Genomic DNA, 27,650 nt, shown 5'->3' with positions numbered 1-27,650 from the left:
CTGAATTAAAAGTTGTATCATTATAAATTTTCCAATATATTATGCATTAAAATCTATCAAAATACAGTAAGAAGTAATACAAGCATGAAGGATTTACAGTTTATCTAACAAACAACTCTTAAGTCTATACCCAGCATTTTAATTAATATGTTAATTTTTGTCAATAGAGGAATTCTGTCAGAGTATTTCAAACTATTTTCCTCCATTGTTAATGTTGAATATCATGATTAATTTTACATGAATATATCTCTGCACAGAGATGTCTTTCTTCTCTGGCATTAATCTTTGTTTTTTTTCCACTCCAAATCTAATTTTCCTATAATCATTATTCATCAATGTCTGAATTATTTACACATATTTCAGAAGGTTCAAGATGGCTGAACAGTGAGAAGCCTCATTGATGTCACACTAAAAATACTATAAAAGTTAAGGGAGGACAATGTCCCCAGGGACTGATTTGAGAAATCCCAGTGGAACATGGATGGGATTGAAAAGAGACTCCGTGGAGCAGCCAGGAGTGAGGACAGACACAGCACTGCCTGCCAAGCTGCCAGCCGCTCCCGCACCTGTAGACAGGCTGCTGGCTGTGTAGCACCGAACTGCCAGGTAGTGGCGAGCCGGCTGCTGTGTCCACTGTCACTGGTTGCTTTAATTGAGGGAGAACTCCATAGTCCCCACTGGCTTCCCGACTGACCTGGGAGCTGATGGGTGTCTAGGCAACTACTTTGCTGTGTGAAAAAGAGGTTACATTCCCTGCCTCTCCCCATCCACCAAAGCACCAGACTTAACTTGCTGTGGTAGAGATGGAGCTGAGCTCCATCCTGTGTTTAGGAACCCTGGGCAGTTCTGCCAGTGCTGGAGGTCACCGGGGCTGGCACCTTGCAGGATGGAGAACAGAGCCCTGGCCCCTGACTGTGGGAGTTCTGCACACAGTCCAAGAACTGAGGGGCCCAGGATTGTGCTGGGTTCCGGTGCACTCAGTATGTCTGACGAGGCACACAGAGCTCCCTGCAGACGGGGGACAGATCTCATGGAAGGGTGGGAGGACACACTGAGGAGTGGATCAGTGCCCTGCACAGTACCCACACCAGCATGGGTAAGGTGGACTGGCACAGTGAGCTTGCTACAGGATGGGAAACAGCCGATTCGACCTGGATAGAGAAGGGCTTGTGAACAGACTACTGGCTCCAATTTCCCCTCCCCGCACTGACTCCAGCCAAGGGTTAGCCACTACGCCCATTTTGGGTCCTACTCTGGACGTTTGTGCCAACCACAAACCATGGTCAGAGCTCTCTGGCCTCACCTAGCACAAACCATTGGAACTTAAGCCTTGGGCATAGTACTAAGCCCCAGAGGCACTGACCCAGGAAGAAATTCTTCAATTAAAAAAAAAAAAAAAAAGTCTTCCAGAGGATACAGAAACAAGGGGTTCTCCAGATGTGTAAAAGTCAGTGTAGAAATAATAAAAAAAAATAAAATAAAATAACCTGAACAAGTCAGGCAAAATGACTCCCCCAAAGGAAAATGAAGAAGGGGGAGGTTGAGGGAATGTCTGAAAGATAATTTTAAAAAATGATTATAAGTTTACTCAAAAACAGAGAAACAAGGAAATCAGCACATGTCAGGGATAAGAATTTCTGAAAACAGAGATACTGAAGAAAACTCTAACAGAAATTTTAGAAATGAAATATTCAATAAGTCAAATACAAAATGAAGCAGAACGGCTTAACAATAGAGTTGGAAAAAATACGTAATCCAGAAGAGAAGTTTTTTTGATATATCTCATTCAGACAAAAAAAGAAGAAATAGAAAGAATCAAAACAGTGTTCACGATCTATAGGATATCATCAACAAATCAAATCCACAAGGCTTAGGCATTCCAAAGGAAATAAAAAGAATGACTTACAAAATCCATTCTATGAAATAATAGCAGAAAATCCCCCCGATCTGGAGACAGATGTGGATATCCAAACAGAGGAAGCACATAGAACCCCAAATAGGCATGATCAGAAAAAAAAAATCCTTACCATGACACATTAGAGTGAAACTTTCAAAAGTAAAATGTAAAAACAATATCCTGGCCAGCGCCGTGGCTCACTAGGCTAATCCTCTGCCTGCGGCACTGGCGCACCAGGTTCTAATCCCGGTCGGGGCGCTGGATTCTGTCCCTGTTGCTCCTCTTCCAGTCCAGCTCTCTGCTCTGCACCAGGAAGGCAGTGGAGGATGGCCCAAGTCATTGGGCCCTGCACCTGCATGGGAGACCAGGAGGAAGCACCTGGCTCCTGGCTTTGGATCAGTACGGTGCGCCGGCCGCAGTGGCCTTTAGAGGGTGAACCAACAGAAAAGGAAGACCTTTCTGTCTGTCTGTCTGTCTCTCTCTCTCTTACTGTCTACTCTGCCTGTCAAAAAAAACAAAAAAAAAAAAACAAAAAAAAAAAACAAAAACAAACAAACAAAAAAACAGTATCCTAAAATGGACAAGAGAGAAATGCCAGGTGATTTTTAAAGAAACTGCCATCAGACTAACAGCAGATTTCTCAACAGAAACCTTACAGGCCAGTAGAGAATGAGGAGATACGGTCTAAATCCTATAAACAACAACAACAACAAATCCAACCCAGAAAATTTTTGTACTGAGCAAAGCTTACATTCATAAATGAAAGTGAAATAAAGACCTCTCAGGACAAGCAAAAATGGAAAGAATTCGTCGCCACCCACCCAAGTACAAATGATAAACCAGGAAGCATTACAAAGAAACAGAGGCAGGCAGTCAGCATCCAGGAAGAATGTGAAGGCAGAAAACCTCCTAGTAAAAAACAAAGGAGATTCAAAACAAAGAATAGGATTATTTATGGAAAAATGAGTCATTACTTATGGATCATAACCTAGGACTGAATTCTCCAATGAAAAGATGCAGACTAGCTGGGTTTTTAGGATAAAAGAAGACAAGCCACATCTAGATGCTGTCTGCAAGAAACATATCTCATCAATAAAGATAGAGACTGGAAGTGAAAGGATGGAAAAACGGTATTTCATGCCAAGGGAAGTTAACAGCAAGCAGAGAAGTCACAATATTCTTATCTGACAAATGAGACTTTGAGACAAAAACTGTCAAATGACAAAAAAAAAAAAAAAAGGTTATGTAATGATTAAGGGATCAATTCAACAAGAAGATGTGACTATAATCAATGTATATGCACCCATTGCAGGGTACCCAGCTTTGTAAAACAAATGCTAATGTACATAGAGAGATAAACTCCAGCATAATATCCAAGGGGGAGTTCAACATCCCATTTTTATCAATGGACCAATCAACCAAAGAATTAAGAAAGAAATGGGGCTAATCTACATTACCAAGTGAACCCAACTGGTATCTAATAAACCTTTCATCTCACACATGCAGAATACACATTTTTTCATTAGTGCATGGAACATCCTCTTCCTGAGGCTAGACCATATGCAAGGCCATAAAACAAATCTCAACAAATCAACAAAATCCAATAAGTTATTCTTATTTGTCCCATTCAATAGTGATCTATACTTTGGGACAAAATTACATATACCTGTTTGGATGAAGTACTTTTTTTTATTTTTTCCTGGCACATGCATGTATGTGATTTATCTTGTTAACTACAAAATAATAGAAAATTGATGCTATGAAAAACTTATATGGCAATATTTCTGGATCAAGTATAACTCAAATGACAAAACTTCTAAAAGTCTATGTCATTTTTCATGATTTTCATCAATACACATTGGCAATGCAAATTCATCATCAAATATTAAATCAAATAAAATTACAGTGCTAACTCTAAAACCCACATTTTACAAATATCCCACTGCTGTTTATGAGGCACTAAGGAATCAATCTTGGTAGCACCACCATAAATGCAACTTCAGAGGAGCGGAGTCATAAATTACCTTCATCACATTTATGAGGCTAAACAAAGAGTGGATAGGATTTGTGGAGGCTTGACATTATATGATAAGAATTTCCTCTTTAATCTATAATGAAGTATATTAAAGGAGAAATAAAGTGTTTTGTTAAATTTCACTTCAAATAGAAACAAAAATCTGTCATAGGAAATAAATTTCTCAATCTATAATCCAATTTCATTATCTCTAAAACAATATTGGAAAATTATACTAATTTAAGGATGAAAACCTTAAAAATATTGCACTTAACATTTAGAAACATGCTGTATCACTCCATTGATTTAAACTTCAGTTTATGGCACCTATCATCTAATATCATCTTATTAGAAATTCCTAATTATTTGTTGCTAATTTATTTTGAAATAATGTTAACTGTGTTGTTATTTAAAAAGGGATTTTAGAATATCTGTTTTTTTTTCGAGATTTATTTATTTGAAAGGAAGAGTTATAGAGCGAGAAAGAGAGACAGAGAGAGAGAAAGTGACAGGGAGGGCGGGAGGGAGAGAGAGATTGTATATCTGCTGGGTCCCTCCCCAGATGGCCAAAACCAGGGGAGAAGACCTCGATCCAGGTCTCCCACATGAGTGACAGGCAGGCTGGGCCATCCTCTGCTGGTGTCCCAGGCACATTAACAGGAAGCTGGGTACGCAGTGAAACAGTCAGGTCTCAAACTGGCGCTCCTAGGGGATGCTGGCATTGCAGGTGGAGGCTTAGCCCACAATGCTGGCCCTATTCTCATCACGTTTTTAGGCTATGAAGACTGAATTTAATTTCTTGTATGCACTTATTTAATTTTTTGTACACTGTCACAAGATTAACTTCCTTCAGTTCTTAAGTGTTCTGGTTGATTTTCTTGTAAAACTATCACAACTTCTGGAAGCAATGGTACGTTTCTAAATTCTCTCACATATGTGTGTGTTTGTGTGTGTAGAAATACACACATACATATTGTTATTCCATTTTTCTTTAAGTGAGAGAACAGTGTCCAATAAGATTAATACACATTGCCTTGTATGTGACTTTGTAATGTTATTCTGGTTATTAATTGCTGCATAACACATCACCCTAAAACTTAGCGGTTCAATAAATAATTTCATGGCTTCAACAGTCTGCGTGTGTCTGGATTGGAATCTGTAATGTGATTGCAGTCAGACCTCAAATGGCAAGTGCTAGACTGCAGGTGGGGCTAGCTGGGTCTGCCTCCTGGCCCGTGGCCTTTGCATGTGGTCTATCACGGGCTAGATTAGGCTCCCTCCAGGCCTGGCATCATCTGTGTTGAGATTGTTCGCTTCACTTGAAGGCTTCCAGACCAAACACCACTGGGAACAAGGCAGGTTTTTATCGCTTTTCATGACGGGGATAGAAAAGCCAGATTGTGTCACTGGCTCTATTCTACTTGCTGACCAATGTAACATTCATTCTCACCTGTGGGAAGGAACCTATACGTAACTTTGATGAGATGGTTGTCACATAACTGATAGCCACATTTCAGAAACTCTTCTAGCTTTTGTGTAAGAGTTTCTGCTGTTTTCTTTGAAGACTCTTTACGCTTCTGAAGAAATACCGATTTTAAAGTTCATCTTTATGTTTAATTGGAATTGAATTTTTTTTTTCATTTTTGACAGCATCCATCAATTTTACCAATAAGTTACTTTCATTAAAAAAATATCTATGGCCAACCACGCATCAGCCTCCAAGCCAGCTGCTAGGAATACAGAACCATGTGAACGAGAGAGATGCAGTGACCCCTGGTCTCACCTGCTGTCCCAGACCATGAGCCTTGGGCTAGACAGAGTGATGCTTGACTGAGAGTCAGGTTTGACTGAGCAGGTTTCTCTCAGACTCAGTTTTTTTTTTTTTTTTTTTTTTTTTTTTCAGTTTTCTCTTTCCCCTGACCTCAAGCCCCCAGACCCCACTCTCCCTATGGAAATGGCCATGCAGTACCACTGACCCATGGTTCACCCATGCACTCCCTGCCCCAGTCTATCTCCCTCAGTTGCAGTGGATTGATTCCTTCTACTCTATTTCTGTACTAGATCCCATAGTTTCAATCTACTTAAAGAATCTGCTCCTCCAATTAATTCCAATCTTTCCAAGAATATAAAATTTTCTCTCCTCCAGGATCCTTCATAGCAGAATAGAAATATAATATCACATCCCCAACTTCTAGATAAAATTCTAAAACTTGGGACATTCCATTTCCTGCCATGATTCTCTTTACAGCAAAATGCTTTGAAAGTCTTTACTAAACTCTAGGCGTTGACCTCCTTTGAACACATCCCCTTTAGGTCTGTAGATGCCTGCATTTTCCATCACAATTTTGTGCCAGTGAGCTGAATACAATATTTTTCTTAGTCCTTGCTTTAACTTAGTGATCACCTAAAGTATCTTCCTTCACAATTTTAAATGCAGCAAAATAGATTCATTTCTTGTGAACTTAATTGTTTCATCATCTACTAAAAATGTAGGATTTTTAAATTTGTTGACGTACATTCTACAAATTATTTTCTATACAATTTGATTATCAGGGAAAAATTATACTTAAGCATAAATACACTCAAGGGAAAACATTTTTATTTGTAAACCAAAACACAGTTAATATTTTTCCCTATTTTTAGAATTCTCTCCTAGCTTTCTGTAGTTAGATATATTTATGCAACAGTCTGCAGGAGAAACTTTACACCCAGGTTCATCATTTTCTCTATTTCTCAAGGAAAGCAGATCGCACACTTATTTAAGCATTCAAATGCTGCATAAGCAGAAGCATGCATGAGACTACAAGCTTGACTGTTGTGTTTTCTTTCTCAGTTGTGTGATGTTGTTGTCAGAACTTGCTGTTGCAAAAAAGATCGCATCATAAAATCAATTAGGAAGCTTTCTGTCAATATTTCCAATCATGCATAGTTTCACTAATGTGGGGATTGCCTGTTCTTAAAGATTTCCTAGGACATTTCAATATTGCTTCATGGCAGGGAACAAAAGGATGAGGGCTGGTCCCATAATTCATTCTCTCCTTTATCAGGGAAATCCAGAGAAAGCAAGACAGAGGAGCCAGTCAAATCCACGTGGCAGAAGCTAATGGCGTATCTCCAGGAAAATGAAGGTAACCTCATTTACTCTTGGGAACATCTTATTTGCTCTTTTAATTTGAATATTTTGAAAGAGCTCAGAATCTATGGACTTATGGGAGGTGGCTCTTCTAAATTTTAATGAAAGCAGTATAATTGCAGTAAAAACAGGAGGTGTTTCCTAAGTGAGATAGATCCCCAGGAATTGCACACACACAGACACACACACGCAAAGATTTCAAAAACTTCATGGAAACTAGAATTAAAAGATGTTTACTTTAGTGTAAATTTTTTTGAAATTAATTCATAATTTTTTTTTATTTATTTATTTTATTTATTTATTTTTTTTTATTTTTGACAGGCAGAGTGGACAGTGAGAGAGAGACAGAGAAAGGTCTTCCTTTTGCCGTTGGTTCACCCTCCAATGGCCGCGGCGGTAGCGTGCTGCGGCCGGCGCACCGCGCTGTTCCGATGGCAGGAGCCAGATGCTTATCCTGGTCTCCCATGGGGTGCAGGGCCCAATAACTTGGGCCATCCTCCACTGCACTCCCTGGCCACAGCAGAGAGCTGGCCTGGAAGAGGGGCAACCGGGACAGGATCGGTGCCCCGACCGGGACTAGAACCCAGTGTGCCGGCGCCGCAAGGCGGAGGATTAGCCTGTTGAGCCACGGCGCCGGCCTAATTCATAATTTTTGCATAACACATATTTTCATGAGCTGTTTTGAAATCTTTTAAAAGTACTCATGAAATCATAGGCCCCTAAAGAATTTACTCTGTGCTTACCACACTCAAGGATAATGTCTCATATAACCACATTCTAAGAATGAAGATCAGAAGTTTTATGATTAATATGTTACTAACATTTAATCTATTAACTCACAAAATTCACTCTATAGCCATAGGAAGCACTTGAGACGTTTTTGATGTTAGTAAAATCAAACCTTATTCATGGCCGATGCCATGGCTCAATAGGCTAATCTTCCGCCTGTGGCGCCAACACCCTGGGTTCTAGTCTCATTTGGGGTGCCGGGTACTACTCCTGATAGGTCCTCTTTCAGTCCAGCTCTCTGCTGTGGCCCGGGAGTGCAGTGGAGGATGGCCCAAGTGCTTGGGCCCTGTACCCACATGAGAGACCAGGAGGAAGCACCCAGCTCCTGGCTTTGGATCGCGTGCAGCGCTGGCCGTAGCGGCCATCAGGGAAGTGAACCAACAGAAGGAAGACCTTTCTCTCTGTCTCACTGTCTATAACTCTCTCTCTGTCTCTCTATTTCACTAACTCTGCTTGGCAAAAAATTAAAAAAAAAATTAAGGAGCACAAAACTCTAAAATTTAGGATGCTCCACCCAGTCATAAATTTCAGGAAAAAAAAAAAACAGTTTTACATAGGAATTTCCATGATGAAGCAAGAAAATTGCTAAATTATATTTTAGTGCTTGCTTAATACGTGTCTGCTTAATACTCCGTGTGATGTGATAAAGCAGGAAACAGGTTGAAGCTGGTCCAATACATAAAGAAAAATGACTGTCTTGAGAAACAAACAAGAAACACTTGTGCATCTTTTAAAGCAGGACAGAAGTAGCTTTTTTTTTTTTTTTTTTTTTTTTTTGACAGGCAGAGTGGACAGTGAGAGAGAGAGACAGAGAGAAAGGTCTTCCTTTACCGTTGGTTCACCCTCCAATGGCTGCCGTGGCCGGTGCACCGCACTGATCCAAAGCCAGGAGCCAGGTGCTTCTCCTGGTCTCCCATGTGAGTGCAGGGCCCAAGCACTTGGGCCATCCTCCACTGCCTTCCCAGGCCACAGCAGAGAGCTGGCCTGGAAGAGGAGCAACCGGGACAGAATCCGACGCCCCGACCGGGACTAGAACCCTGGGGTGCCAGTGCCACAGGTGGAAGATTAGCTTATTGAGCTGCGGCACCGGCCGGAAGTAGCTCTTTTTTAATGAAACACATTTTTGCTTGGAAACGTCCATGAAAACCCAACTATGGTGTTTCTAGCTTGAGTAACTGGTGACCATTTTCTGAACAATGAGTGAAGTGAGCCTGTCATTTCAAGGAAACAACTGGTGATATGTGTTTCCAATGATAAAATTCAAGGCTTGAAGATGACAGAATTTTTGGAATCTTGAATCGACCACTGTGGCTTTGGCAGACTTCAAAACTTAAGGACTTGTCAGAAAAGACAAGTAATGATATTAAATCTGTATAACAGCATATATCAATATTGGGGGTATTTGAAAAACTCAGCCACTCATTTACCAGTTTAACATATGCTCTCTTCTTTCCACTTGTTTCATCTTTTTTTTTTCTTTTTCAATTCCTCCTTCTGTCTTCCTTAAGTGATTTTTCTCATTAGCCATTTGATTTCCTCTGTTGCATGCTTATTACATCATGTTGCATGTAATTTTCCACACCAGAATATATATCCCTAATTTATGCTACAGCACTCAATCATTTGAAGTGCAAGTACTTACCCTCTGACTCTTTGGGCTATTTTTGCAAAACTTGTTCCATCTCCAGGAGTATTATATATAAAATACGGTATAGATTAAATAGAGAATACATAGATACATATAATCTCTATGATAAACAATATTGCAGACACTGAGTTTTCAGAGCATGCAATGCGGATTTAAATTTAACAATTAGGGAAACCATTTAATTTAGAAATGTAAGAAACAATTTATTCCAAAAGAAAAATGCTTTCATGCTTTGACAATATAATGCTAATAATTCCTTATTTAGTGTTTACATCTTGCTTATCTAAGGAACAAAAAATAATTGTAATTTGGTAGAAATAAGGAAATGTCAATAACTGAGATAAATAAGATGTAAATCTGACAGCGAGTTGAAGTGATAAGAAGGTAGAGGGTTAAATTAGAATGATATATGTATTTCAAGCAGAAGTGATTAATGATACTTAATGAGCTTAATGCACTAAGAAATATCAATCTAAACAAGGATGAACTACAATGCTGCGGAATTTTCAGGAAAGAAGAGATAATTGGAACTGGAAAATGTGTAAATCTTTTAATCTTCATTTTTACTGCTATGCACTGCTTCAATTAGGAAAATCAACTCATAGCATCAGAAGATAATAGTCAAAGCTTTGAAAATGAATATTAGTAAAATCAAAAGAGAACTGATCAAAAGAAAATTACCTCTAGTAGTGGAGCTGGAAATAGGGAAGCAGTGGGAGATTGTTATTTTGTCTTTTGCTAGTGATTGTAAAAATATCTTGTATTTGCATTATTTTTCTGTTGGTACTATAACAAGTAATGCTAAATTCCAGGGCTTTAGAAAACACACATTTGTCATCATCTACATCTGCAGTTTAAAAGGTAGAACTTTCTTAACCAAAGCCCAGCTGTCAAAGTGACTGCTCTCCCAGGGATTCAAGGGAGAACTTGCTCCTCTCCCTTTTCCACCTTCCGAAGTTGCCCAGGTTCCTGGTTCAGGGGCCCCTTTCTCAACTTTTCAAACACAAAACGGTTGCACCTCGCTGAATGTCTGCAGTCCTAGCTGGCTGTGACCCTTCTCTGCCTTCCTGTTCCACTTTTAAAATCCAACTTAACACAATGCAGTCACCTGCACAATGCAAATACTCTCTGTATTTTAAAGCCGGCTCCTTGGTAACTAGAGTTCCCTTTGCCAAGTAACCCGACTTCCTTCGATGATTCCGCCATTCTGCCTACCTCAGTATTAAAACCAACGTGAATTTTAAAATCGTGCTATCAAAATCATTTGCTTAGATTACTAAAAAATTACACATAACTATTTTCAGATTATCCCACCACTTATTTACATTTGCTCTGCAAATTACCTATGTTAAAAATCACTTCTTGTTATCTCAAGTTTCTGAGCCCAAATCCATCCCTAATGAGCAAGAATTTGATGATAGATTTTGGTCATCCAGGTTTTAACAAGTACCTGAGTAATTTTACTGCATAAGAAAATTAGAGATCTACCAGATAGTGCACTGAAAGTTAAGCAAACTACATGGGCTGCAGAATGTAAGAGGTACTAGAATAAGAGCTAACTTGTAATGCTCATTCTACATTGGCTGAGGAACATAAGAGGTACTAGAGTAAGAACTAGAATTATTTGTTCTTAGACAACTCAAAGTATAGGTGGTCAGCAATTTACCCAATACCAAGCTAATATTTCCAAGAAGAATATAAGAAAGATCTCCGCGAGTGAGATCCCAGTGGAAAGAACAGGTCATCAAAGAAGGAGGTACCTTTCTCTGAAGGGAGGAGGGAACTTTCACTTTGACTATGACCTTGTCTAAATATGATCAGAGTCGGTGAACTTGGAAGGCTTCCATAGCTTTGGCAACTCATGACAAGAGCCTCGGGTGCTTACTGATGACATAAATAAGAGTGTCAATTTGTTAAGTCAACAACAGGAGTCACAGTGCACCTACTCCTCATGTAGAATCTCTGTCCTTAATGTGCTGTACATTGTGATTTAATGCTATAACTAGTACTCAAACAGTATTTTTCACTTTGTGTTGCTATGTGGGTGCAAACTGTTGAAATCTTTACTTAATATATACTAAACTGATCTTCTGTATATAAAGAGAATTGAAAATGAATCTTGATGTTAAGGGAAGGGGAGAGGGAGCGGGAAAGGGGAGGGTTGCCAGTGGGAGGGAAGTTATGGAGGGGGAAGCCATTGTAATCCATAAGCTGTACTTTGGAAATTTATATTCATTAAATAAAAGTTTAAAAAAAAAGATTTAATTTTCCATGAACTTTGTGAAGTACTCTCTTAGCAGGTATAAAAAGATATTTGGAAAAATGTACATGTGGAAAGAGAAAACAGTCCTTATTTATGTTAAGAAAATAAAAGGTTTGCACAAAAACAAAAAATAAATAAAAGAAAAGAATGGAAAATCACATAAAGGATTGTTTTTAGATGTTGAATGAATGAATGCTGAATTATGAAATAACTGAAAAAGAAAAGTGAAACAGCACAAACAGGAGACTCTCAGGAAATATGCAGATAAGAGAAAGATAAATTTGATTATATAGATGCAATTGATCTTAATATAAATTAATAAGACACAAATTTGTTCTGAAAATTATGGGTCCTTTTTAACATTCAGAATATACACTTTAGATGGTAAATATACACTACCAAGTTGCATTTATGTGAAACACAAAATATGTATAAATATATATATATATTTTTTAATTTATAGAAGGGAGATTGTGGAAATCTGAACTGTGATATTTGTGTTCCCACTGTTCATGCATGTGAAGTCTGGCCACAGTAACTATACTTAATGAACACTCATTAATCACCCAGTGGTAGACACAAGCAGTAACGCAGACCACGTGGGAGGAATTGCGAAGTGACTCTGAGAACCGCCCTGAAAATTTTAAGTCCTCGGAGCTGATGCAAGATATCATAAAGTCACAAAAAAAGCTAAAAGTCAGGTTTTAAAAGGATTCGTAAATGAAATGTGTTTCCTCACTGATACTTTTGAGACTCCTAAGCTCTTACTAAGAGGGGCTCCCTGTATCTCTGGTGCAGAGCTTATAACAGCTTTGAACTGCAGAATCTGAGCCTAGGTCTCATGGCTCCTTCTGCATTATTTTCTGCTTATGGGCAGGGATTATGCCATCCACGTTTAAATGACTCTACAGCCCAGGAGAGTCCTCGGAGTTTACTAGATGCTGAATAACGGTCTGGTGTGTGTGAGAGGGTGTGAGCGTGTGTGTGTGTAACTGAAATAAAGGGCAGAGTGGCTGGCCATTAAAAGCTCGTTTCTAAAATGACTTCTGAAAAAATAAAGTTCATTTATCCACAAGGCATCTGCTGTGTTCTTGTTACTGGTTTGATTAGTGGTCATTATGCCCACTGCAGAATACTGTGAATTAACTGAAGGCATAAGTTAATAATTATATAAATGCAAGAGGAGTATTTCCTTCATGAAACCATTGTTTGCAAAAACATTAAAAAGTTTTATTTAATATGTGCATTGAAGGGAACAGAATCATTTTAATGGTAAAGACTCATGTTAAAGAAAACAATATATTGCTAATTAGGATTTGCAGAAATAAGCCTAATCCTGTAAATATAATTCCAAAGAAGCAAAAATTAGAACACTCGGGATTTATAAAAATGGTTATCAGAAATTCATGGCACTAATAATCTATGGAAACGATTTTTATGAAACTAATGAATTGCTAAAGAATAATATTTATGCTAAATATTTATATATTTAAATTTATAAAACACTAAATAATAAGAGACATGTTGAGAGATTTATGTTGCATTTTATTTTTTTAAAGATTTATTTAGTTGAAAGTGTTATAGTGAGAGAGGGAGAAAAGGCGATATCTTCCATCCTCTGGTTTATTCCCCAAGTGGTTGCAATAGCCAGGGCTGATGATCCAGACCAAAGCCAGGAGCAACTTGGTCTGCCACATGGGTGTCAGTGGCACAAGCATTAGGCCAACTTCCGCTACTTCCTCCAGACCTGAGGCACAGGCATCCCATATGGGTGTCAATTCAAGTCTTAGCTGCTCTACTTCCAATTAAGCTCCCTGCTTATTTGCCTGGGAAAACAGCAGAGGATGGCCCAAGTACATGGGCCCCTACACCCAAGTGGGAGACCCAGAAGCTCCTGGCTCCTGGCTTCAGACTGGTCCAACTCTAGCCATTGCAGCCATTTGGGGAGTGAACCAGCCATGGAAGATCTCTTCCTCTCTGTCTCTACCCCACACTCCCACCCTCACTCTATAACCCTACCTTTCAAATAAATAAATAAAACTTTAAAAAAAAACTCTAAACTGTACAGCCATAGAATAGGAAGACATGTTAGGAATACTCAACTATAGTATCTATCAGTGTTTAGTTGTTTATTAAATATGCATTCAGAGTCACTATAAAATGTTAGGAAAACATTCAGCCACTGCCAATGAATGAAATTACATTAGCTAAAGCAAATGGTATCCACAAGGACCAAAAATTAAAATATGAAACTGAGAAAACTTAGGAAAATCAATGAAATACACAAGGGTGCCTCAAAATTTTCATGAAAAAGAAATCGAACGATAAGTTTATTTTGGTACAATTTTTGAAATGTATGCATGTAAGGATTCCCCAAAAAGCTCACAGGAATTATGTATTATGGAAAAAACCCATACCAGAGTTCACAAAACTTTTACAACAAAATAAACATCTCTTAATTTCATTTGTCCATGAGCTTTCTGAGATACTCTTGTATTTAACAGGCTGTTTGACCAGAGGCTGGGGTGAGCATGGGGAGTGAGGAGATTCAGTGAGGAGACGTGACACTGTCTCAGTACTAGGTGCACACTTAAATTGCTGCTGGTTGGTTTGGGTATGGGACTGGTTTTCCCAAGGTAGTCTGCTATTTTTAGATACGTTATTTTTAAGTCATTGAGAATTGTGTGTCTCTTCCATTTATCTCTTATCCTGCCACAGTGACACAGTGTTCAGATGGTAATGTCATTGTGTAAAATAGTCTGGATTTCTAAGTCACCAAGAACACGATGGTCCTATTAACTCCTCAAATCCTGCATGAGCCGGGAATAAATCTGTACTAAAACCATGCTTATGAACATATATGGGAAAATGTTAATAAACATCATTAAATATTAACCCACTGAGGTGGATTCTGGTTGTACATTCTTGGTTTTAACACTGGGGATCATTCCAAGGTATTCACAGCATTACAGGAAACAAACAAACAAAGCAAATAAAAGCTTATATGAAAGATGAAGAAAATTAATTTGACTGCAACTCGAAAATCACAATTCAGAAAGCAGCCTCGCGGGGCTGGTGGCATGGTACAGCAAGTTAAGTGCTGCCAGCCACCACAGCATCAAATACCTCAAAGCACCAGCTTAAGTCCCAGCTGCTCCAGTGCCAATCTAGCTCCCTGTTAATAAGCCTGGTAAAGTATCAGAAGGTGGCCCAAGTACTTGGGCCCGTGTCACCCAGGAGACCAAGTGGAGCTTCAGGCTCTAGACCTTGGCCTGGCCCAGCCATGGCTGTAGCAGCCATTTGGGAAGTGATCAGCAGATCAAAGATTCTCCAACTTATATTCATTCATTCATTCACCCTCTCTCCTATCCCTCCCCCATTACTCTCTCCAAGTAAATCTTCCAAAATATTATATAATAATAAATCTTTCAAAATATTATAAATAAATAAAAAACAGCCTGGAATCATATTAGAAACAATGGGGAGATTCCTCTTACAATTTAACCTATTTGTGAAAACCTCTTGCAAACCATCTGATCAACAATGAAATATTGATTAATGGCAGCATCCAATATAGGGAGAGAAGCAGAGACACCCACTGTTTTCTACACTTTAATGGAGGCTCTACCCAGTATGATGGACCAAGAAAAAAATCACTGTCACAAAAGTTTAAAGAAAGAAATATTTCCAGATAATACAATTAGATAACACCTAATAAAAACACATAAACAAGCTTCACAGAATAAATATATTACTTATGAGTAGAATCAGATAAACAGTCAGCAAAAATAATATATTTGTAGATATTATCAATAAACAAACAAAATACCTCAAAATGCTGTTTGCAAAAGGATTAGAAGCCATTAAAAGCCTAGAAATACTTCATTTGTTTATTTATGAACGATGCAGATAGACAAAGAAAGGCAGAGAGAAAATTCTTCCAGCCCACTTCCAAATGCACACAGTGGCCAGGACTGGGATGGGCCAAGGCTGGAAATGAGAACTCAAATCAGGCCTATCACATGGGTGGTAAGAAACAAATACTCCAACCTTTACTAGTGTCTCCTAGGGTTTGCATTGGCAGGGAGCTGAAGTCAGGAACTGGAGCCAGGTTTCAAACTTGGGTAGTGCTATATGGGATGTGAGCATCTTAATCACTATGCTAAACATCTGCCCTACAAAAGCTTAGGAGAGAGCGAAGGAGGACACCAAATGGCACAACAATTAAATCAGGACACACAGATATGTTTATTAGTGGAAAACTGTAGCCGTTCCCAAAGTTATCTACAGAGTCAACACAACCCAAAGCTTTTAGTTTTAAAATAAAAAGCTCGATCTGAAAATCATGCAAGAAAAATAAAAAGATTAACATTAGGGAGCTTGCAGTACCAAGAGCCACTACAAAGCAATAGTAAAAGACAAAGTTGGAGGACAGAAAGGTGGACAAATAGACCAACAGATAATACAAACAGAATCATACATATACCACCTGCTTACTGACAAGAGGAACACAATGGTGAACAACGGAGGGCAGGAGAGAGGAGAATCAGATGGGGATCAATAGTCCTTTAAATACACGGTCCTAAGTCTATTGGCTAAGCATATGAAAAAGCACACTTCCCCTAAATTAAATGATGTGCATTCCAGATGCCCTGAAGATTCAAAATTGACAAGATCCTGAAATTTCTAGCAGAATACACAGGGAGAGGCTGGTGCTGTGGTGCAGTAGGCTAATTCTCCTCCTGTGAAGCTGGCATCCCATATGGGCACCAGTTGAAGTCCCTGCTGTTCCTCTTCAGATCCAGCTCTCTGCTGTGACCTGGGAAAGTAATAGAACATGGCCCAGCTCTTGAACTCCTGGATGCACGTGGGAGAACCAGAAGAAGCTCCTGGCTTCTGGCTTTGGATCAACTCAGCTCCAGCCATTGCAGCCATCTGGGGAGTGAACCAGCAGATGGAAGACCTTTCTCTGTCTCTCCATCTCACTATCTGTAACACTATGTCTCAAATAAATAAATAAAATCTTAAAAAAAAAGAATATGCAGGGAAATACCCTTTGACTTAGGAATATACAATGTTAAATCAATGTCATAACAGAAAAGTATTACAAATTAAATTATATTAAAGTAAAAATTTGAATTTATCAAGAAGATAAGAAAATGAAACTCAAGTCATGGAAGGAAAGCATCTCTTTGTCCAACAAAATGATAAAAATAATAAACTTAATGAATTTCTATAAATAAGAAGGCAGAAAACCAATAATAAAGTGGGCATATTTTTTGAAAACTACTTCACATCACAATGATACCCAAATGGCCAAGGAACACGTGGATAGGTGCTTTTCCAAGAAATATTATGCCACAATGTAATTTCAGTCCACTCTTCCAGATTGGAAACAACTAACCCATAAAATGAATAAACTACCAAATGTTGGTCAAAGCAGGAAACAACTGACATGATCATTCACTCCCAACGAAAGTGTCAAAGTGCTGCACCACTCTGGGGAACTGTTTGGCCATATATAGGAAAGCTTGCATGGATGTCTATTCTGCTGTGGTGTATGAGTTTATCTAACAGAAATGCATATACATTTGCTTTCTTTTCTTTTTTTTGACAGGCAGAGTGGACAGTGAGAGAGAGAGACAGAGAGAAAGGTCTTCCTTTTGCCGTTGGTTCACCCTCCAATGGCTGCCGTGGCCGGTGCACCGCACTGATCCAAAGCCAGGAGCCAGGTGCTTCTCCTGGTCTCCCATGTGAGTGCAGGGCCCAAGCACTTGGGCCATCCTCCACTGCACTCCCAGGCCAGAGCAGAGAGCTGGCCTGGAAGAGGGGCAACCGGGACAGAATCTGGCACCCCGACCGGGACTAGAACCTGGGGTGCTGGTGCCGCAAGGCGGAGGATTAGCCTATTGAGCCATGGCGCTGGCCCCATACATTTGCTTTTAGATGAGTGGCACCTTGTTAACACCTTGCTAGCTGCAAACTAACCAAATACCAACAATAGAATGGATAAGTACCTTACAGGGCACTACTGAGTATCAGAAGCACAAAATCTGTAACTACATGGCACCATGTGGATATTTCTTACAAATACATTGTTGAGTGGAATAAGACATCAGAATTAATTCTATACGATTCAATCATACAATGCACATAGCAAAAGCTATGTTATATACATCAGGATAGTGGTTATCAGAAGCAGTAGTGACTGAGAAAGAAGTAGGAAGTTTCCCACATAGGGGTAATGTTCTGATTGATTTTTTTGGCTGAAGCATAGACTTAATGTAAAAAAATATTCTGGAGATTCAGCCCCGTGGTGTAGCAGGTAAAGTCACCGCCTATACTGCAAGCATCCCATATGGGTGCCAGTCTGAGTCCCAGATGATCCACTTCTGATCCAGCTCTTTGTTACAGCCTGGGAAAGCATTAAGGATGGCCTAAGTCCTTGTGCCCCTGCACCAGCGTGGATGACCTGGAAGACCCTCCTGGCCCTGGCTTCAGACCAGGGCAGCTCTGGCCATTGCAGCTATTTGGGGAGTGAACCACTGGATGGAAGACCTCTCTCTCTCTCTCTCTCTCTCTCTCTCTCTCTTGCTCTCTCTCTTTCTCTCTCTCTGCCTCTGTAACTCTGCCTTTCAAATAAATAAATAAATCTTTAAATGTTTTTGTTCTGGACTCTTATGATACATGAAGAATTCTTCTCTATCAAAATTAAATTATTAAAATGTTTTGCTTCATTTTTAGCTGTTCATGTATTCTTTAATTCTTCAATCCATGCCAATGCAGAATTTAACTGTTGCTACATCCAACTGAAATGTTGCCATCTTTCATTAGGTAACATCTGTCTCAATCATAATCCAATAAAATTGATACTGCTGACCAGTACTTCATTTTTAAAGAACTCCATTAAATTCAGTTCCATTACACCAAACATCACCTGGTTTACTCTTATGTCTTCTACTTGATTACAAAGAATAGGTGTACCTAAAGACATATTCCAAGTTTATTTTCTTATCTGTAATATTCACTTAGGTAACCTACACTAAAATATGTTGCTTCAACCACCATTGATCTAAAGCACAAAATCTTATGCACTACTCATAACCACCCTTTGAATATACAAAATCCCTCAATTTTAGCCTTTTCAAATTTTCTCATTATTTTTCCAGCAAACAGGTTCCTTTCTAGCATTCAAAATTTCAGGAACTGTCTAAACACATTACTCTTTTGTAGGCCAGAAACTATGTCTTTGATCTCACCATCTCTCATTCTCTAAATCCAATGTATCTCTACCAATATGCTGGAGTTCAAAACCAATGTCTCACACTAACAGTTATTCTCTATTTCCCCTTCTGCCATTATCCTAATTCAAACTTTGACTACCTTTGATCTGAATCATTATATTACTCCCACTGGTGTTTCTGTCTCCACTTTGACAATTAATAATGCACTTTTTTTTAATATATTTTTTTTAATTTTTGACAGGCAGAGTGGACAGTGAGAGAGAGACAGAAAGGTCTTCCTTTTGCCGTTGGTTCACCCTCCAATGGCCGCCGCGGTAGCGCGCTGCGGCCGGCGCACCGCGCTGTTCCGACGGCAGGAGCCAGGTGCTTATCCTGGTCTCCCATGGGGTGCAGAGCCCAAACACTTGGGCCATCCTCCACTGCACTCCCTGGCCACAGCAGAGAGCTGGCCTGGAAGAGGGGCAACCGGGACAGGATCGGTGCCCCGACCGGGACTAGAACCCGGTGTGCCGGCGCCGCAAGGCGGAGGATTAGCCTGTTGAGCCACGGCGCCGGCCTAATAATGCACTTTTATACTACAGTCAACATGGTATTATCAAAACACAAATCCCAGGGCTGGTGCTCTGGCATAGTGGGGAAAGCTGATGCCTGTGGTGCTGGCATCCTGTATGGATACCAGTTCGACCCCCCAGCTGCTTCACTTTTGTTCCAGCTCTCTGCTATGGCCTGGGAAAGTAGCAGAGGATGGCTCAAGTACTTGGGCCCTGCACTCTTGTGGGAGACCTTAACGAAGCTCCTGGCTCCTGGTGTTGGATCAATCCAACTCTGGGTGTTACAGCCATTTGGGGTATGAACCAGCAGATGGAGGTGTCTCTGTATCTAACTCTGTCTTTCAAATCAATCAATCTCAAACAAGCAAAAAAGCCATGGATCCATTCTGTTTTGTGGTGAGCCTCCAAAATGCATTCTTTTCCACAGAAACATCTAGGAGATACTCCCAGCTACTGGGGATAGCTGCTGCTTTCAGCACAGGGTCAACTCCCTCTCAGGTCATAGCCTCTTATCTATGAAAGTGCCACACCAATCTTGGCAGCCCCACCCAGGGTGCCATCCTAGACACTGCTGGACACCACGCTCAAAGACCCTCACCTCTTGTCAGTGGTTAGCACAGCAGGAAGGGGCTTTGCAGATACAAATTCTGCTATAAAGTAGGCTGTGACAACACAGGGCGCTGTGTGGTAGATCACTAGGCTGTGACAACACAGGGCGCTGTGTGGTAGATCACTAGGCTGTGACAACACAGGGCGCTGTGTGGTAGATCACTAGGCTGTGACAACACAGTGCGCTGTGTGGTAGATCAGTAGGCTGTGACAACACAGGGAGCTGTGTGGTAGATCACTAGGCTGTGACAACACAGGGCGCTGTGTGGTAGATCACTAGGCTGTGACAACACAGGGAGCTGTGTGGTAGATCACTAGGCTGTGACAACACAGGGAGCTGTGTGGTAGATCACTAGGCTGTGACAACACAGGGCGCTGTGTGGTAGATCAGTAGGCTGTGACAACACAGGGCGCTGTGTGGTAGATCAGTAGGCTGTGACAACACAGGGCGCTGTGTGGTAGATCACTAGGCTGTGCCTACACAAGCCTCATTGTGTGGTAGATCAGTAGGCTGTGCCTACAAGCCGCATTGTGTGGTAGATCAGTTCTCCTCTTCCCCATCCTGCCAGCCCCTTTTTACAGAGCCTACCACAATAAGCAATCTAAACTCTCCCAGTGTGCTTGTTTCCAGGAAACTGTTCTGACATCCTCAACTTCCAAGATGGAAACTGGTTTCAGTAAACTTTTAAAAAGTAGTAGACTCTCTCAGTCTGAGGTATGGTGTTTGGCAGGGACGACTTCTTGACCGTATCTCTGAGTTGGAACTCCGGTCGCATCAGTGAGCTCAGTTTTTCAAATCAGGATGGCCTGTTGCAGCACACTGCTTGCCCCTCCTCCCTCAGAACGTTGCTAACTCCTAGTTGTTCATGTCTCACCATTTCTTGGTGAGGATAGATCTATGGCTAGAATCTAAGCCAGGCTAGTGATCTCTTCCCCATTCATTTTTTCCATGGCTGCACCTCAATTACATACTGTATCCTAGGAGTCAGCAAACTGTGGCCCATAGACCAAACCCATACATCACTCATTTTTGTAAATACAGTTCTTTTTTTCTTCAAAATAAAGAAAGGTGTGTAGGTTTTGCCTACAGCTGCAGATAGGAGTGGCTGCTAGAGAGCATAAGGAAAGAATAAAATATTTACTGTCTGACATTTTGCACAAATGTTTGCCCACCATTGCTGTTCTCTGGACTGTATTATTTCTGTAACCTTCATGTATTGTGGTTTGCATGCTTGTATACTATGCATACAACTCATCTCAATATAAATTACTGCTTAGATGACACCAGGAAGATACTTCACTACCTGTGCCAAAATGACCGTATCTGAGACACAAGGCTGATAAAAATGCAGGAGTAGTACAGATGGAACAGTGTAAAGCCATCAAACAAGCATACTGCACAAGCAGTCTTCTACTTACCAAGACCATGAGCTAAGATATTCTGCTCAGTACTGAGGTGGTATATGTTTGTTATCAGTTAGGTTTTCTATCTGCAAGTTATCTCTTCATTTGTCAGTTTAATACTTGTGGATCTTGCGATGTTCTATGCAATTATAAACAATCTTTACTTGCATTTAAAATGGTATGGCCAAAATTTTTACAAGTTTGAGTATTTTCCATCATCTTACATATCTATTTACTTTAGTGTGGATAAATGATTTTAGGTTCTTATATCCTAGTCCTCAAAGGCTGATGTGAGGAAAAGCAATTTTCTGTATTTGTAATGAGAAATTAGTCATTTAATATAAGGCAGCTTTTCAACAATGACAATAGGAACATTATTTATTTAAGTCAGAGCATTAGTTATATTAATGTGCTGTTCAAGTCAAGAAATGACAGAAATTATCAACAGACTAAACTTGCTCTGATGAACTACTGACGGGAACTTTCTAATTCTCCCTTAATGGGACTTTTCAATCCAAGAAGCACAATATGTCAGACAGGAAAGCTGGGTACTGAATGAAAATCTGTAATGCTAAGGAGAGAAAAATAGGGGAACTGAAAGTCATTCATCATTGTAACACTTCCCTGTAGACTAAGTAGAGATAAAGGGTTCTGTTCATAGGAGAATTTCCAGTTTTTGAAAGCCGCTCTGCTCATCATTTGCTACGACATTATACTGAACACATGGAGTGTTTGCAAACACAAGTGACAGGGCTTGGGAGCTTAAGAAAATAGTTTCTAAGATCGCCATGATTGAATCCTACATTTTAAAGATGTTAACAATGCAGGATATTTTCTTAAAATACCCACAAATAGTTAACCTGTAACTGATACATCTGACCACAGCAAACCGTGAGAAAACTATGAAATAACGTTAGCAATGGTTACCTAAACTATAAAATATGTTTCACTTATGTGTTTAATTGTGGCTTTGTTTTAGTTTTATGTGGTTTAAATTCACATTTCTGTTTCCAGTGAATAGACTTTTCCAAATCAGGTTAGACTCAGAAGCCAAGAGACCAAATTTAAAATTTTCCTCCTTTTCCGGAAGCAGATTTCTTATGCAACAACATTCGCATTTGCTGTTCATGCTTCAGCATAAGCAGCCCTCGATCTCTGAGCTTTCCATTTCTGAGTAACTTATCTATGGAAATACACCGTGCAGGCCCTGGATGTCCCTCAGCTCTTCAGGACTTAGAATTCTGCAGGCATGATGAAGTTAAACAAGTCCTTAAAATAATGAGCAAAAACTTGAGAATTTTACTAGTTCACAAAAACACTGTAGACAACAAAGAGTGCTCCTCTGCATACTGATATATTTTTCTCAGTTCAAAGAACATAGCCCAATAGGTCCAACAAAAGTCAGCGAGAGTGTCACAACCCTTGTGCATTAAGGCGTCATATAGAGTAAATAATATATTTAATAAGAGCTAATTAACAAAAATTATTTGCATCCTACAGTTTTGTCCCTTAAATTGGCTATGGTTTGTTGGCAGATTGAAATCTCAGAATCACAGTTTTGAAGTTCAAGTCCATCTCTGGAGAATTTGTTTTGAATGTAGATATTTAGCTGTAACTGATACACTAGCAACATTTGAAAATGTAAGAACAAAATAATGCAAAACATTGAGATAGATGCAGCAATTCAGCCAGTCCTCTAGTTCATATGGAAGTACTTGCGACTTAAGCGAATACAAGAGAGACACTTTCTGATTCGAAATAAGATATTAAATTATCCAGAACTCTCAGGCCACTCCATTCTTGGATGAGAATGTGGTCCTTTCTGATAAGCTTCTTATTTGGGGAGGGCGGTTGGTCTGTTCTTTCCCTTGCCTCCTGCCATTTGACTTATGTAGTTTGCTCCAATTTAGAGAAAGTTCTGGGTTAAGCGTATTCTAAGAGCTTGGAGCAAAAGCAAAGAGGCTTAACACTGCACATCCCTAGCCTGCAAGCAATTCTCTGGAACTTCCCCTGGTTATTCTATAGGTCTGTTCATCTTGAATCTTGTATTGACTCTGTATAAAAACGAAGCCTGAAGTAATCAAATTGATCAGATGGATTTATTAATGCAGCACTCTGCAGAGAATATTGCAGCACATTCCAAAAGTGATAGAAAAAAAATTCAGCAGAATGTCCATTTTTGTTTCTTGCAAAGAGAAAGAAGAGTAGATATAGATGTAAGTATATATACTGCTAGATAAGCCAACTATCTATTAATCTAAAGAGAATTAGAGGGCCTGTGCCACGGCTCATTGGCTAATCCTCCGCCCATGGCGCCAGCACACCGGGTTCTAGTCCCAGTCGGGGTGCCGGATTCTGTCCCGGTTGCCCCTCTTCCAGGCCAGCTCTCTGCTATGGCCCAGGAGTGCAGTGGAGGTTGGCCCAAGTGCTTGGGCCCTGCACCCCCATGGAGACCAGGATAAGCACCTGGCTCCTGGCTTCAGATCTGCGCGGTATGGCACTGCACGGCCATTCAGGGGGTGAACCAACGGCAAAGGAAGACCTTTCTCTCTGTCTCTCACTGTCCACTCTGCCTGTCAAAAAAAAAAAAAAAAAAAAAAGAGAGAGAGAGAATTAGACATAACTATGAAGGTATTTCTAAAAGATAATCCAAAAAGCTATATATGATGAAACACAAATGGATTTCAAAAATTTTGCAACAAAATAAGCCTATTTTATTTCACAATTTTTCGAAGTACCTGCTTATATTTAGATCTTCATTCTTTATCTGTTTATTTACCTATCTACCTACCCACCCATCCAAATGTATAATAGCCAGACCAATCCACATAAGAGCATACAAATAATTTAGGTAAACACTTGAAAATGGGTGAGACACTACTACTTTTTACTTTACAGATAGGTGAAACATTGTAATGATAGAGGATGTCTAGGAATACCTCTGGACATAACCCAATTTACTCTTAAAAGTCAAGCAGGACTTAAGCAAAATATGGGGAACAGTCTTGGCTTAAATCACAGTTTGTTAAGAGGAAGTAAACACATGGAACTAAGTCACAGTTATAAGTTATACTGCAGCTGAGATATTTAGTACAAGATATCACACACTCGTGGAAACATGCTGGTTGCAACAATGATAAGGGTAAAATTAGTGAAAACTATGAAGTAAAATATGTTATGCTTTCTTAGAAATCTTTTTTGAACAGCTAAAACATAAACAGGTAAAAGTAAAAGACTGAGATACCAAAAAAAAAAAAAAATAGTTCTTTCTCAGTCTGAAAGGTACTGAAGATTTTGTTACAGTAAATAAACAGGGTAACTTAGATCCAGCCTCCAAGAATTAATCCATCCATGTGAATACTAAAGGAAATACAAAAGTATTTTTTTAAAAAAGATGCATTTAACTTGCTCAAAAGGCAGAGATACAAAGAGAGCTCTCCCATGTGAGCGGTAGAGCCTCAAGTACTTGGGCCATCTTGCAGTGTTTTCCCAGGAGCATGAGCAGGGAGCTGGATGGGAAGTAGATCCATTGGGACTCAAACTGGTGCTCACACATGATGCTGGTGTCACAGATGGAACCCTAACCTGCTGCACCACAACTCTGGCCCCGATATACAAAGGCATTAATTCAAAAATATTACCGTAAATGGGTTGGCTTAGATCAAACTGTGTACAAGATGTCTTTTGGGGATGGAACATTCATATAAAACCACAATCAAAATCATTCTGAAGACAGTAATCACAATAAGGAAATGCATACAGCACAGCTTAGATGAAGTAATTTGGCATCAAGAAGTCTTACAAAGGTATGTGAGGAAGGATATGAGGATTATAAAAGAAATGCAGAAAGATGGCAGAGGAAGTCAATCAAGAAAATTAAACTATTATACAGGTAATGAGAACCCGAGATACATTTTTAGCAGAGATTGATCAGAGACATGCTTGGGGAATCTGAGTAAATTCATTTAATAGAAAATTTGGCAAAGAAAAGAACAGGCTATGGAGTGTTTTGAAATTAATTTATATTGCCACTTTTCCCAGGGAACCTTCACTAACTTTGTCCATATACCACAGGGCTGTCATTTCTCCATTATTGATCCCTATATTCTAATAAATTATAATTATTATGTAAGGTTTTTTCTCCCAGAACTAAAAAGTTCACTTTTTTTCATACTGTAGATGCCGATACCTTACATAAAGTTTAACACACAATTAAGGAAATAGTAATAGATAACAAAGAATATTTGTTCATAAGTCAAAAGAATGAAGCAGAGGCGGCTCAGACACGCAGGGCGCCAATCCGACTCCGGGTATAGAAGAATGGGAAAATACAGAGAAAACAAAATCATGCAATATCTTATCTAGAGGTTCACTGGCGCTGGGCAAGGGTACAGTCTACACCTCAGAACCTGAAGTCAGAGTAGCAGAGAATAACCCAATCAAGTTGCCCTGCACCTACTCTGGCTTCAGCAATCCCCGTGTGGAATGGAAGTTTGCCCAAGGTACAACCACCAGTCTTGTCTGCTATAACAGCAGGATCACAGCTTCCTATGAGGATCGAGTCACCTTCTCACCGAGCGGCATCACCTTCCGTTCCGTGACCCGGGAAGACACTGGGACGTACACATGCATGGTCTCTGAGGATGATGGCAACAGCTATGGGGAGGTCACCATCCAGCTCATTGTGCTTGTACCTCCATCCAAGCCTACAGTCAACATTCCCTCCTCCGCCACCATTGGGAACCGGGTGGTACTGACCTGCTCAGAACAAGATGGTTCCCCACCCTCTGAATACACCTGGTTCAAGGATGGGATGCTGATGCCTACAGATCCCAAGAACAACCGCGCCTTCATCAACTCTTCCTATACTCTGAACCAAAAGTCAGGGGAGCTGGCCTTTGATCCCAGTGTCAGCCTTCGATACTGGAGAATACAGCTGTCAGGCACAGAATGGATTCGGGACACCGGTGATGTCAGATGCTGTGCGCATGGAAGCTGTGGCGCTGAATGTAGGGGGCATTGTGGCTGCTGTCCTGGTCATGCTGATTCTCCTTGGAGTCTTGATCGCAGGCATCTGGTTTGACTATAGCCGAGGCTACTTTGACAGAACAAAGAAAGGGACCTCCAGCAAGAAGGTGATCTACAGCCAGCCCACTGCTAGAAGTGATGGCGAATTCAAACAGACCTCGTCATTCCTGGTGTGACCCTGGTCTGGCTCCCACCTGGTCCTGTGCTTGCCTTACTCCGGTGCTACTAGACTCTAACCCCTGGTGTCTGTAGTTTTCACAGGCCCTCCACTAGCATCTCAGTTAGGATGTGTTTTTTTAATGATGTCAGCTATGTGCCCCTTCTCCCTGTACATACTCTCTCTCAATCCTGCTGCTGCCGATTGGCCTGGGACTCTAGAAAATTTGTATTCCTCATCCTACGAGGGGTCAGACAGGAATCCCAGGTGTGCCTATTAACTCCCTTCTAAGTAGAGAGCCAGAGGGGTGGGGCTCCCTGGAACCTGCCTTCGCTACCCGACTGGGCCGCTGTGGCTTCTGAATCAGTTTCCCTCCCCACGGAGGGCCAGCACCAGCCATTCTGGAGTGGGGATTGGAGACTGGAGCGGCTGGAACAGTTGTTTGCTGATGACGTCAAGTCTCCTGCATCTCTGGAGCCCACTGTTCTGTCTCCTCACTGGAAGTGCCCCGGGGTCCTGTCCTCCGTCTGAACATAAGCAGACGGGCGCTGTGTCCGTAGGAAGGCCGAAGCACAGCAGACCTTCAGGGGACGCGGAGTGGAAAAGATTTAAAACCACTGCTCTGAAGAAAAGCTGGAGCCGGTAGCCCAGGCCGTCACCTTTCCCTCAGCTGGAACAACTGCACAGAGCCCTCTGAGACGTGTCTGTGGGGCTGTGTGTGGTAGCGCTGGCTGAGCCTGTGTGTGCGTGTGTGTGTGTGGTCTTAGCCAAATGCTGAAATTGGATGGATGTTGGAAGGCATCTTAGCTCTTTGTCTTAGCTGGATGTTGGAAATAAAAAATTGACTTGTCAAAAAAAAAAAAAAAAGAATGAAGCAATTGTCTTCCCTCCAACTGTTCAGAATCATCTCTTT

At 40.4% G+C, this 27,650-nt stretch overlaps 1 protein-coding gene across 1 annotated transcript in view; it reads left to right on the top strand.

The window, feature by feature from the left end:
- LOC133773365 (junctional adhesion molecule A-like) overlaps nucleotides 1-26,981 on the top strand; it is a 66,608-nt gene extending 39,627 nt beyond the window's left edge. The window contains 2 exon segments of the mRNA XM_062210735.1: nucleotides 25,918-26,455; nucleotides 26,457-26,981. Coding sequence (XP_062066719.1) covers nucleotides 25,918-26,455; nucleotides 26,457-26,756 — 838 coding nt within the window. The 3' untranslated portion in view covers nucleotides 26,757-26,981.
- The last annotated feature ends 669 nt before the right edge of the window (nucleotides 26,982-27,650 follow it).

The sequence above is a fragment of the Lepus europaeus genome, chromosome 14, assembly GCF_033115175.1.
Source record: "Lepus europaeus isolate LE1 chromosome 14, mLepTim1.pri, whole genome shotgun sequence".
NCBI classification, from domain to species: domain Eukaryota; kingdom Metazoa; phylum Chordata; class Mammalia; order Lagomorpha; family Leporidae; genus Lepus; species Lepus europaeus.
This window is presented reverse-complemented; position numbering and strand designations above follow the sequence as displayed.